This window comes from Helicoverpa armigera, chromosome 20, assembly GCF_030705265.1.
Source record: "Helicoverpa armigera isolate CAAS_96S chromosome 20, ASM3070526v1, whole genome shotgun sequence".
NCBI classification, from domain to species: Eukaryota; Metazoa; Arthropoda; class Insecta; order Lepidoptera; family Noctuidae; genus Helicoverpa; species Helicoverpa armigera.
In genome coordinates, this window is record NC_087139.1 from 6,839,093 (window position 1) to 6,853,692 (window position 14,600).

The 14,600-nt window shown below is 35.1% G+C and overlaps 1 protein-coding gene across 2 annotated transcripts in view; it reads left to right on the top strand.

Annotated features, from left to right (window-relative positions):
- The window catches only part of LOC110373400 (zinc finger protein 541), a 222,395-nt gene that overhangs the window by 180,367 nt on the left and 27,428 nt on the right, over nt 1-14,600 (top strand). For both annotated transcript variants that reach the window (XM_064039704.1, XM_064039705.1), the window contains 2 exons: nt 11,619-11,737; nt 12,952-13,085. In XM_064039704.1, coding sequence (XP_063895774.1) covers nt 11,619-11,737; nt 12,952-13,085 — 253 coding nt within the window. The remainder of the gene's footprint in view (nt 1-11,618; nt 11,738-12,951; nt 13,086-14,600) is intronic.

The window sequence follows — 14,600 nt, forward strand, 5'->3', positions numbered from 1 at the left end:
TTTAGGCAGTAAATAATTAATATTCCTGTTGTTTTTAAGAAAGTTAAACGACGTTTGACACGTTTTCAAGAAATGTAGGTATGGATTTTTTGAGCGTGTGTGGAACAATTTTTCTAGTTATACCATGAATGTTTTTTCTAGCTGTGATTTCGAACATCGGTTTTTTTAGAAATATTTACATGAAAACAAAAAAGCCTACTAGCTACAGTTAAATACTTTAAGCCTAAAATTTCAACAGATTGTTTTAGAATGCAGATTTTATCGTAGAAAGCTTTGTCTGAGGGTGAGAAAAAGCTTTGTGTAAAGAAAAATAAGCGCGAAAACGGTGTTATTTAACAATTCCTTGGACGCGCCGGCACGCGGTGCGAATGTCTAATACTATTTAACTTACTCAACTTTTTGTTTACTGTGGTTCGAAACTCCTTAGAATATTGAGAGTGCAGATCCTTCAATATTCGATGGTTTACTTGACTTAAAAAATCTGTAATTTTCAACATTCTTGAAATGATTATAAAAAAAACTTTACAGCATTTTACAATAAAACACCTTCCACCACGTGTCTGTTCTTAAGTAGGTCAAGCCCAAGAAACAAAAGAACAATAATTCCAAATACAAAAATATTTCTTATATTGTTATGTAGCGAACGTACGTAAGTGTACCTTGAGGTATTAACTGGGCCGGACTTGAGTCGCGGTGGGTCGCAAAGCCTCCTGAGCCGAGCGTTTGGGTGACTGCCAGACCCCGATAAGCCACGGCACATAACATTACATATTTCTTATTTAACCCCTGTCTAAGAATAGCTCCAGTAATTGCTGATGCAGAAGTTACCTGCAGGTGCTAAAAACATTTTAACTTTTTAGAAAAAGCCGACGCAAAATTAGGTTGCGGTTGTCGCGAACGCTCAGAGTAAAATTGAGTACTATAAAAGTTTGCGAACTATTTTACAGGCACAGTTAGGACATTTAAGGCTCTGAGAAAATTTTTACAATAACGTCACAGCTGCCTTCGTAAAATTCTTGAAAGAAGGCTCGGGGCAAACAACAAAAGCGACGAGTTTTTCTTTAAAATAAACAGCACCTCCCGAGTAACAAGTGTTAAGTAATAAGACGACACTTATTTCTAAAAGGAATATTTATAAATGTAAGCATTGGGGACACTTCTACATAAGTATTTTTGTCTTTTGTCCTGGCAGCATAATACAGTCTACGGTGCTACTATTCAAAAAAACTGGCTCACTTTCTTGCAGAGCAATATTTCTCCAATTATTAACAAAACGGGATCATAATTACTTATTGAATCGTGAAACTTTGCAGTCGAATATATTCCAACTTACGTTATAAAACAACTACTCTCAAAAATGGCTCTTTATCACCAAACAAGCAATAATATAAAAATAAATATCGCTACTATCGGAACACATAAGTATCAATTTTCATAACAATTCCACTTTCACGTTACCTATCAACCGAATAACGATTGATAACTCGATTTTTCCTCCGAATCCATAGTAGGTACTTGAAGTAATACGAGTGTTCCACTTCCCAAAATTCAATATATATACCTGGAATTCATATTATTATCGCAAAACTTTATATAACAGTGATCTATTCGAATGTTCTCAAAGAGAAATATATTTCTCATATTACCACTATCAGTTCACAAGAATCGTTAGATTGGAAGCACTAAATCTAGTTAGATCAAGTGTAAAGTCATGATCAGAATAACGTACATCACAGACTGTAAAGCCTACAAAGTTCAAACTTTAGTCACGAAAGTATGTAAATGGAATGTGTTTGTGACCTCACTTCACATGATCATGACACAGCTGCTATAAATTAAGGTTAACCATTTCATACTTAGGACAGCACAAACCACAAATTAAAGACTTGAAACACCCCAAAAGGGTATAACAATGTGGAGCACGCTTTACAATCGCCGCACACGCTGGGCAAAGAGTCGTGCAACGCTTGGATGGTCGCCAAACCGCGCCAGGTAATCCCACAAATGGTCGCGGTCATGTCCATAGACTATGCCCCGATATTTAGTTCACTAAACTGCCTAAATCACCCCACATTTTGGGTGCAGCTTACAAAATGTAACAATTATTTGATGCAATTTGAACCTGACAGAACCACGCGCAGTTATGTATCGATCGGCTAATTGGCTATTTGTGCGGTTGTGAACGCGTTTTAGTGTTTAACTCTGTTGGACATAATAATACGATTGGACTGTTGGTCGCTAACAGTCATTAGCTAAGCTCTTGAACTAAAAGCTTCCAGGATAATCGCATTCACTGCATGTAATTAGTCTTCGAGGCGAGGCTCTGACTTATATGTGGCTAATTGAATACAAGGACAGTCTGTCGATTAGCATCTTTACGTAAAGATTCTTGTTCGTTTAAAAATATAACGAGAGACTGGGTTTTTGATATCAAAAGGTTCAAACTCCATTGAGAGATGAATGGCTTTTGCGGTGGTATTAGCTTTGACAGCTTACATCGATTTTAACGAACCAAAAAATGTGTATCTCTGTGCCAACCTTTTCTGATGTTCGTTGAGGTGATGGTAAAAGAGACGTAAAGATAAAATGTTAATTTTCATGAAAACCTATATCGCCTGAAATTGCCTTCATTGTTCTCAGATTAGATGAATCTCCTGCAAATTAGTATAAGCGCTGAGCTCTTTCACAAGCATTCTTCAGTTCCCCATGCTTTCCTTCATCGATGTTTTTATAAGCACATCCCTATTTTGAGGACACTCCACTTTGAGTGTCCATTCAATCCAATCGTGAGATCGATGTCCAATTAATTTTGTTGGGATATATCATCCCATCCCTTGTCCTATGAACGAATTTGTCGTGAAATACCTACATGTCCGATATATACTTGCTTTTAATTTTTCAAATTAAAACTGACTATTTGACCACCCTTGATTTTCGCATCGAGGGAAAGCCATAAAAAACTATATTTGCACAATTAACTTCAAATTCAAAACGACATACTTAATTATATAAAGTGCAATAAAATGGTCTACGTTTTTTTAATATAAAATGCTACTTTAAATAAAACGACACGAAAAGGAGCACTTTTAAAACCCTTTCTCTTTTGTTACATAACACACTGTCTAAAGATTCACCTATGTTGAAACTTCGCTAACTTTCAGACAAAAGCTATAAACGTTGCCAACTCCTACTTGGATCCGTTGATAAACGCTACTTCCAATCGAGAACTTTTGAATCAAGTATGGAGGGTTGTACAATAGAATCGACCCGTTTTACTTTGGATAACTAATACAACGTACTGGGTACTATTGAAGGTAACAAAATAAAATTGGAGAGTACCTAATTCAATCCTGCTAACCACAAGGTAGTGAGTGCTTAGTAGATCCCCCACTGATTCACCATATTATTTCAACCGACAATTAGTGGAACACTAACGAGTATAATCTCTAGTTCCTAAGGACTTAAGCTAGTTAGTACATTTGAGTCTAAAACGCTCCTTGAATCGCTTGCTCTGTCCTATTCCGTCCCACAAATAGACACAACCAAACCTAATACTGGTCGCCCCAAGAGAATTCGTCGTTTCCCTTAAAAGGTAAATTCGATACAAACGCGAGGTGTTGGGCTTTTCTTGACAAATTCACATTATATCCCCGATTGTCTGCGCGACCGTAAAAAAAAGGTCACTTTTATTACGCGGACAAGGAAATGTGCGACGGTTAGTTAAACAAAGAAAATTGTCGTTTTCGCAATAAAAAATTATGTTCCCCTGTATCGGTCTTTAATAAATTCGGTGCAAAGAAAAGCGAAAATAAAATGGCTGCCTCAATAAAGATATTTCACTCGAATAGTTCGAGTTGGTTGACGGGGTGGAGATAGTTTTTTTTCTTTGTGTAGGGGAAATTCCGGTCGCAACATGCGCACTGAGCGAGCGTGTTCAAATGAATTAGTGAGGATTGGCTCGGCGTATTCTAGTGGTTTATTCTGAATTTTGAAATACTGTTTGCATGTTGTTCCGCGTCGTTAGTTTACGTTAAATGATGATACAGTTGTTGGTGTTAGGACGGGCGAATCTAGCTTTCTTTAAAAGCTCTGGACTTTTGATTGGTTTACTATACAGCTAATACAGCATTAAGCAGCATTGATTGATTATTCCAACTCTACTTTAAAGTTTTATAATAAATTAAACTAGTGCTCTTTTTGTGCTAAAGTCACTGTAAAGTACAAAATTGAAACATTAAGCTTAAAGCCAATTTAAAAACTAACATGAAATCTCAGCTTAGAAACGCCACTTCGACGAGCTACTCCTCAAATAACGTGTGAGAACAAAGTGCAGTATTTTTTCTTTTTCCCGCCAAGAGGAATGTTCCTCCATCTTGAAGCCGTGTTTGTTTTCAAAACCGCTGCTGCCATTTGTCACTCGCTGCCAGCTTTTGTCTTCTTCCAAGGTATTTGTCTTCGCCTAAACTGAAAGGAGTATATTATTTATTCTAACGCTATTGTTACAACAATATTCTAACGATTTGGATGGGAATCTGTTAATGTTGATATTGAATTAGATCATGTCACCTTTTTTACTGGGATAACTAGATGATGCTGTAGGTAATAAATCATATTTTACTTAACTTTGAAAAATACTGCTAACAAAATCTAAAGAGCAAAATACCTCTCATAGCAACAAGAATTTAAAAGAAGTTATAATTGAAAAAAATGTGTATTCTGAAACTAAATAATGTTTCCAAAAACCAGCGGTAACCTCGCAAAACGAGAAAAAAAGCAAGATACAAAATCTATGTGAAACCAACAATAGACCGCTTCGACAGAGGTTTTACCAATGGAAACATGAAAGAGAATTTCGACACGCGAATTCCCAGGATTATTCGACATGGAGGTACCATAACTACTTTTTTTTAACATTCGGATTACGAACATGTGTTACAACAGCCAGTTATACAAGTGAGTTTCAAAGTAAAGAATAAAGACTCGTTGAACCTATTTTATATAATTTTATTTTTAATGGTGAATTTTCATTGGCGGTTTGAAATCAGAATCAAGGAATTGTTTATATAACAATAAATGATTTTAATATAAATGTTTATTTACGTATATTTTACTGCCGGCAACATCAACCACACACAGATTAATATTGATAGGGAAGTCTACACTGGATGTGAAAGTAAATGTTTGTTTTGATTCTGGCTTTAATCCTTTTGATAGTTCGCAGTTTAAATATCTTGTTTGACTTCGATTATTCATATTATGAACAAAGTACATTTACTTTGCCTCGTTCATTAGTGATGTCAGTTTATCGATGAAGCGTGAATTTATTTATTTAAAGCTTTATTCCTTAAAAAAACACATAATTTATTGTGGTATTTATTTATTTAATAATTATTAAGTATTTAAAAGCCAATGTTTTTTTTTAATATGTAACTATATATTATCGAAATAATTTATTTCCATTTTTGAAATCGCTTTATAACCTACCTAAGTATTTCGAATCATATTTATCACACGTTTGACGATCCGCTGACTCGACAACATTATACACGCACGTATCAAACACCAAACGCACCGATTGCGTGACCAACATAATTTACACCGAAAATCAGCCGAAACAAAATCGTCGGGATATCAATAGCTCTTAATTGGTGGAGACGAACCACCGATCTTCGTGAGGAAACGTCCTCCAATTAGCCGAGCGCGGAAACGTGGCCTCAAGATGGAGCGTACAGATTGCCACTATCGCCCCTCGCTAATAGCCGATGTTGCCCAAACGTGGGTTCCGCTCCTATTCGGAACTGTTGATGAATTCATTGTGAATACCTCACTCGACTCACCCAGTCACGGATGTGTTGCCTCCGAAACTTTGTGAACGCACCCAAAGAAAATACACTAACAAAGTTATTTACGTAAAAAGAATGGTGTATCTTTTTGATCAATTAACTAACGAACCTAAAACGCTTGGTTATCGAATTGGAAAATAAACCTCAAATAACGCAAACTTCAGTAAGCAATACAGAAAAACTGCGTTCTAATCATAAACAGTACAGTTCTAACAAAACATTTCATTGTTTTGTACCGCTGGATAATGAAACACACATTTTTCGCAGAAGCAGGCTCTATAAACAAAGGGTGCTCATCCCACTTTCAATTCAATTCGCGGTAACGTAAATCCGAGCGATCAGGGAGAAAACATCGCCAGATTATGCTGAGGACTGGCTCTGTGGAACATATTTATAGAAATATACATTTTCATGGAAATAATATGAAAATTGTTATTACTATCTCTCGTTCGTTTTATGTTTCAATCAATATTTTTATACAAATCCACTCTTTATTTGTGAAGTAATCAAAAGTTATAAAGTTGTAGGTATTCGTTGAATCCATTATTGTTATGAATTCAGTGAATACCGATTTTATATAAGAAAACAACCAACGGGTGTATTTTCCAAATCCTTCCAGACAAATAGGTCACTGTCCAGTGATTGCATATTTTTGCTTTGCGTATCATAATACCTCTATAAAACTAAAATGGTTATTTAGACCCTCCGGACTTCGACTAAAACGCTCAACAGTTTTCTCTGTCCCCATAATGATGTTGAATGACAACAGAACACGTAGTACATTATTACAACAAACAAAAATTAATTCCCAACATGTGCAGGGCTACCTGAACAACTTAGTTCTCATCTCACGCCCCACAGGGGTGGAACAAATCCACCAGATTAAGTCATCGAAAAATTTGATGCGTGCGCGGCACCCGCCCTCAAGGCTTAGCCCAAGGTGTGATCCGTAACCACCGCGCACTTTCCATTGACGATGTGTCGCCGAAAAAACGGATTTAACGGCTTTACGGAGCTCCGGTTATTTGAAATGACAGCTTTGCTGACTACGGATTTATTAGCACTTTGTTTTTGTTAAATGAAGTATACTGTGATGTAGTTGGATTGATTTAAATTCCGTAATTAAATTGTTTGCAATGTTATATTGTGTTTCTATTGAAAATATGTATAATAATTATGTTATATTAAATTCAAACTGTCATTGGACCAATATAATATACACTATTCGTAGAAAACATAATGTTAACAAAGGACAAACAGCAAAATAATACAATTGATTAAATTTTAATTATTCTGCAATTCTATTCCTGGTACCGTGTTTTCAACAGGATCATACAATTCAGTGAGCATTTATCTACGTGAAATCATAAGCACGGAGCAATAATAAAACGCAGTAAACACGTATTTGCCGAACTACACCGTTAAATAAAAGAGAAATAAAAACGTGTCGTAAATAGGGCTGACACGTATCACAAGACGCTTTCGTCTTAGAATTGGCAACCTTTGAAGTCCGAGATAAGTTTGAAATTCGCTGAATGAAAATGCTTTTACGAGTCTATTTTCGCTAAATTAAAATTCTTTCTCGTAAATAAACTGCATTTCTCGAAATAAATGTGATAGCTAACACCTCTCAAACTCTCTTCAGCACAGTACCTAAGCCCGTTTTTGTTTTCTCATAAGACTGCAAATACCTCTGATAAGCCTCTTAACAATCTATATGAAAATATAAAGATACTTGATAATAAAAATCTTAGTTTATACAACTTTATAAATAGTTTATATGTGAATAACATTTACCTTGTACGGTAATACTAGAGCCGACCTCGATTTTACGTGTATTTCAATGTGGGTCAAGGGCTCAGCGGTTGGACAAAATTGGGTCGCCGCAAAATGTCCACTAAAATGACGAATGCAACCGCTTTAGTAAATAATAACTGCGAAATCTGTTCTTTAATTTTGTGTTTTAGAAAGCTGAAATATACGTTATATTTAAAACATGTTCAGACCAAAACAGCAGGTTACATTTTAACAACTTTATGACTTATAACAAAATTAAAATAATGATGTTAACATTCCAATACCCCCGAACCATGTAAATGTAACAAAGAAAACATCTTAATTCTCTTAATAAAAACCAATAAACTAGAAAAAAAATATCAAGCTCAATCAACTCCCAATAAAATAGGCGTAACAAGGCAATAAATAAAAAAAATATAGTGCACACCTTCATATAGACTTGTAACAACCATTTCCGACCATAAAACTGATATTATCAGGAATAGTGCCGTTAAAATCCGCTTCCCATCAAACTATGTGTTTGACATCGGTTGCGTGGATGCCAGTTTATATGGCAATAAACCCATGGTCGTCGTTGTCGTCCCATAACACTTCCTATGTCTATCTTAATGCTTGTTCGGAAGCTGTTAAGTTTTATGTGCACTTTAGCTTGCACCAATGAAGCTGTATTGTTGAAGATTGTTTGTCTACTTAGGTTCTCTATTTAAATTTTAACATTAATTTCTGTTTTTTTCTTAATCCTTTACAATTTTTGAAGGTTTCTCAACATAATTTAAGTAAGTCTTTATACAATCAAAAGACATAACAATCTAACAAATTAATTATAATTGTCCAGAAATTCTTGATTGAAGATTTCAATTTAACTATTGCCAGTATTAAGGTAAGTCTACAAAACCTGACATGCTTTTATTTTCTAAGAACTTTCAGCCCTATCTAACTCTTTCACAATATAAACAAGAAAAACTTCTAGTTTGACCTTTAACTTCTCGTCATGTTTGTATTGTCCTCCAACATAAAATAAAATAAAGAAATAAACTAGTCGAACAAATACAATTAACTAACAATATGAACTCAGAGTATTCTGACTGCGAGTAAATTATTATTTCCTTTTTAATTTCTTTACAAATAATGGCTTCGTATCAATAATATTCTTCTCCATCTTTCCTCCTATTCTCCGTTTCAATTGTTGTGTTGCTCTGTTTTATACCCAATTGGTTTTCAATAGCTAGTCAATGGGAATTTATTATTCCGGATATTTTTTACAGGTCCTGCAAAACAAATGTTTTTATTTTTGAAGTATTCGAGAAACGCCGGAATCTTTTTGTGTCGTTGTTTTTTGGTTTATTTTATTTTTATTTCAATTGTAAGTATTTTCAGTGCTCGGTAGATTTCTTGAACTTGTTGGTACAATTAAAATAGCTAGTTAGGTACATGTTACGAGTACATCTACTTAACAACCAAGCCAAAATAAACATTACTCAAACGTTTTTTTTATCGTTATGTTCTCATTAAAAACCTACAAATACTTGGAATAAGTTACAAGTATTCTAAGAATATAATTATAGTACCTTAAACAACATAATATCGTCATTTTCCCCGAAAGCTTAGACGAAAGTATGTACGAAACACCTACAATTAACTAGTCATTTTAAAGCCATCCATGTGTGGAAAGTAGAACCCTAGAAAGTAGTAAACCGCGGGCTAAAGCAATCATTCCAATAAGACACCACCAAATAAGCCCTACAATAACATCAATACAAAAATATCCATCTTACTCTTACAGAACGTAATGCTCTTACTACATAGATAAACAATCGCCATTTCTTCCACTTTAATAAAAACAAGTCGGCAAACAAAAGCAAGAAACATCGGATCATTAGGGGTATGTTAAAAGTTGCATTTCCGAGTTACGCCATCTTCCCGTAAGAGTGCGCTCGGCAATCATTAATGTGCATCTTAGCTTGCGAGCGAACTTGTATTTTATTTCATTGTACTTTTTATTCATTGAACAATTAGGGATTATAGAACATAGTAACAATACATACCGTACCTCTGAGCTTAGGGGAAGGCGATTATAGGGTCGTATAGATACTTGAAGACTAAGGGATAAAACCTTGATTAGACCTCAGAGATTTTCGCCTAATCTTTCGTTTTCCTAAATTATTTTGCAAACTTTCTTTCACTATTCCATATCTTTGGTAGCCAACTATTACCTATATAAAATCGCCCTCTATAATACGTGTAACGCATATTAAAACATAAAACAGAATTATATATGCTGGTCAAATGAATATGCGTGTTAAATATAAGTGCGCATATCTCAGGGGTAGCGAACAATGGGGCTGCTTCCTACAGAACCTTTGTCCTGGCTGACCCTCGCGATAACATCGCACTACCAGCCAATTTAATTTAATGTTACGCCCTTACGATATACGGATACATGTTTAAAATTGGGATGATTTTGTTTAAAACTTTCAAATGGATAATTAGGTTATAGACAGCTTGAACTATGTAGTTATGTCGTATCGGGTTCTTACTTATTTTTTGAGACTACTATCGTACATGATAAAAATTTGTGGTATTCGTGAAAACAAAAGCCTTACGAACATACGTTTAAGCGTTCTTTAAACAGCATTAAGGTACGTGGTAGCTCAAGTTACATTTTAAGTAAAAACCAATACATTAGGATTATAAAAATTAGATCAAGCGGAAAGGTTTTAACATAATGCAGCTATACAAATGGCTACGTACCCACATAAATTCAAATATTGAATAAACGACTATAGCATTTCATTCGAATTTCGAATGAACTTTATTAACATATAAAATCGGATACTCATTTTATTTACCAATGAAATTAAATCCTCATTTTAATAATGCTTTTAGTATAACAGCACACGTCATAAACGCAAAATTCTATGAAGTAAAAACAATGAAATATTTTGTACTATTGTTTTGTCAGAAAATATTTTGTGAGCATTGTTAGCATCCATTTTTTTACAGTTATTTAAAAACTCATTTCGAGTAAGTACATGCTTTTAATTTATTTAGTGATAAGAATTTCTTTCAATGTTTAACTATCCTAAGAAAATATAAAAAAAGAAGTCAAAACAATTCAACTTAAAACTTGGGGTTTGATGAAAAATATTTAAATGTGGAACATAGCACCCAAACAGCAGTAAGTCTGTTACAATATAACACACGCCAGTGTTTGACCCGGACTTATAAATAATTCACCATATAAATGTACCATGGATATAAAACTATGTTTTAAAAGAAACTTAGTAGACGGAGTATGATTTGAGATTATTTGAATTTAGGTAAGTGTGTTTTCTAAAAATGGCACAAATATTTTTGAGAGTTAGGTATCTTTCGTGACGCAGACTTATTTATAAATACATTCATATATCTACATGGATATGACACGTTACGTCAATACAGCCCGAGAGCAAGATCAAAATAAAAACAGGATAAGGAGACGAAAAGTCCTTCTAATTAGATGAGAAACAAACGCAAGATTAGGGTCAACTCGCGCCCGGGGACCTCTCGCCATTGTCGGCGGTAGGGCCTCCATTTTAATATAATTATTATATTAACTACAGCTTATTGCCGCCGCCCGGGGCCACTTGGCTACGCTCGTGTTAGTTGCGCTATAATAAATGAGAATACACATCTTTGTTTGTTTATTGTGTGTGGTCTGTGAATAACAATGGATATGTATGATGTATATGGAGTACGTTTATTTTATCTGGTATTGTTGAAAGATGCCTTGGAATAGTCCAGTCTAGTTCTTGCAGTATTATATTTTCAGAAGCATAACGGCACAAAATGATTTTCATTACCAGAAAACAAGTTTCAAGGGTCTGATATTACAGATAAATAGTTTATAAATATGACAAAAATACCTCTAAGTTGTCACTTTTTCCAAACCCGCTTTTATAAAAAAAAAGGACTAACGAAAGTTCTCATTTGTTGTAGGTATGCAACAAGATCTTCGGCAATGCGTCTGCGCTGGCGAAACACAAGCTCACGCACAGCGACGAGCGCAAGTACGTGTGCATCACGTGCGCCAAGGCGTTCAAGAGGCAGGACCATCTGTAAGTAGATATAATATAGTCTAAATCTAAAGTTACTAAATATATATTTTAAAGAGACTTCATATACGAGAAATTCAAAAAAAATCAAAAGGTACAGGGTTGGAAGATACCTACACCACACACTTCAAAAAGTGAGAAGATATAGAATTATAAATACACTTGTAAACAAAAAAAATTTACTTCACATAGTGGTACACGTGCCTTCAGAAATAAAAAATACGAACAACTTCTAAAAAAAAATCTGTGACACACAAGAAATCAAAATCGCAAAAACACAATTCACTAGAGCACACCCGTGGGAATATTAATCACTAACATAACTAGTTTGGACAAACAAGCTAACTAGTTTAAAGATCAAAGCAGTCATTTAGCCGACGGGACACATGTCGACAAGGTGGTGCTTTAATAGCCACAGCTTAGCCGCATGAATATTAATGAGCTATACCGTGGCTATACGCGGCTATACGTGGCTATATGAAGCTATATGAGGCTATTTCATATAGCCGCGCATTGACCAACACACTTAGCACGCTATCGTGACCTACTTTGACAAATATCGCGGGATTTTTCAACATTTATAGCGGAAAAGTATGAGTTTAGTGGTATAGTCTATATTTTTTCGTGATACTGCACTTAGTAAAATATTCGTTCCTAAGCAAAGAGAATAAACTATTGCCTACAGAAATACAACATCATGTAGTATGTTGAAATATCCCCAAGTTGCATAAATATGTATCGTGTAAAAACGAAACCTGCTCACTAAATTGACTAGGAAAAATATGTTCGCTTAGGATCCAAAATTTAGTGCTTGGGACAAAATCGATCCAGTCTAATAACGGATAAGATCACAAGTTAGCCTTTCCAATTTCCGGACGGTCACATTTCTATTATACCATATGACGCGGAATGGTATTTTTGATCTGTGCCGGTTATTTTTGTTTTTTTGTTTACAACAACTGCTTACAAAGCATATAAAAATAAAAAAGTAATTTAATAGTAGGATTAAGACATGTAATTGTAAGCTAGCCTTCGGAGACAGTTGGTTGGGCCTTCATAGTGCCACGTGTTCGATTCCCGGACGGGACAACAAAAAAATGTGCTCTACGGAGACCACTAAACTGGACAATTTATTCCTATTTCCTTATATAACCGTCCACACAGAAAACTCACAAGATTATATTCTTATCTCAAATCCTATGTAATATTCTTCATAGGAACGGGCACATGCTGACACATCGGAACAAGAAGCCGTATGAGTGCAAGGCGGACGGCTGCGGCAAGTCCTACTGCGACGCTCGCTCGCTGCGGCGGCATACTGAGAACCATCACCAACCGCCCGCTGATGCTAGTAAGTTTATCGAGAATATTAAGCTATAGAAATTTTTTTTCGTGTATACACAATTGAACTTGCTTGAGTGAGTAGTAAAGCCTTCTGCGAGTCCCATCTCTCCATGAGAGATAACAGGATCCCATCATTAACATTACTGTGTACATTTTTGAAAACTCCTGCGAAAACATTACATGATCTCTGTATGGTAAGAGCGGGAACCTGAAAAAAAAATACAAATAAATTGTGTGGTTAAAATATTAATAAAAGCATTAACATTTAAGAGTTGAACACATTCATGCCCTACCATTCCATTCGTAAAACACGCGATAAAAAAAAACAAGATAGCCTATTGTAAATGTAAGTAATAAACCAAAAATAAAATAAGCAATTAATAATATTCATCTGCTACTTTCCCCATAAGGCAACTCGTAAATCTGGAAGGGTCGGCCGTAATCTCAATGAGTACCAATTTTTAATAGATCCCAACGTTGAAGGGTCTCCAATTTGTTTAATCCCTCTCCTTGAATTGCTGATTAGTTTCAGAATACGGGCCTTGAGTACGCTTGATTGGATAAATCATAAGAATTAGTTTAACTTTAAAATTACTTTTTAAAAGTTGCGAATGATTTAGGAAATTAGTTATTTTCTGCTCATCCGTTCAATTCTATCACGTGAACTCCACCGTCACTATACGAATGCAATGATACTTTCAAAGTCCATAGCCGAAAAATCACAAAATTGTTCCACAAAACCAAAATATAACGGACTCCACATCCAAAAAGTACATACACCTACAATATTATCAGTACGTACGCATGTCTGGTTGTGTAACTAGTTGAAAACCCGAGGCGAATATAAATGGCGTCTGTGGCGAATTGAAACCGACTCAATACCGTCATAAGCCCCGTCCCGCCCTTCTTTGTTCTCGGAAGCGAAATTCTAATTAATTGTTGTATTCTTATTGTAAGCTCCTGTGTTCTTTAGTGAACCAAATTGAATAAGTAACTAAATAAAAGTGTTTTTTGTTTTCTATATTGACAATTCTGATAAGATAAGGTAGTTCTTAGCAAAGCATAGTTTTGCAATTCAGTGTCCGATTTTCCTTTTCATTCGTTTTATTTCTACCTTCATTAAAAAAATACGGACTTTAGATATAAAATTATAATTACCTACTGATCTTAAAATCGCTAGATCTTTTATATGAACGTATATAAAACGACTGCCAAGATAACTGCCACTATACGTCAAATAACAAAAACGTACTGTTCAAGTTTAACAATTAGAAACGTCATGAACCATAAGAAAACCGAAGTACATCGTAAAAGTGGAGTGTGTGAAACAGTCGCTGCAGTTTTAACAGGCCATAACCGTTGATTGCCTACTACTGAAGCCACGATAGTTACCACTTCGAATAACGCATTAACACGCCGAAGTGGGTTCACGCAAATAAATTATTCGAAGCAGCGTTTTATTATTGAACTGTGTACCGTCATAATGCTACGCTAGCTTCCATCGATGCGTTAAACAGAGTTG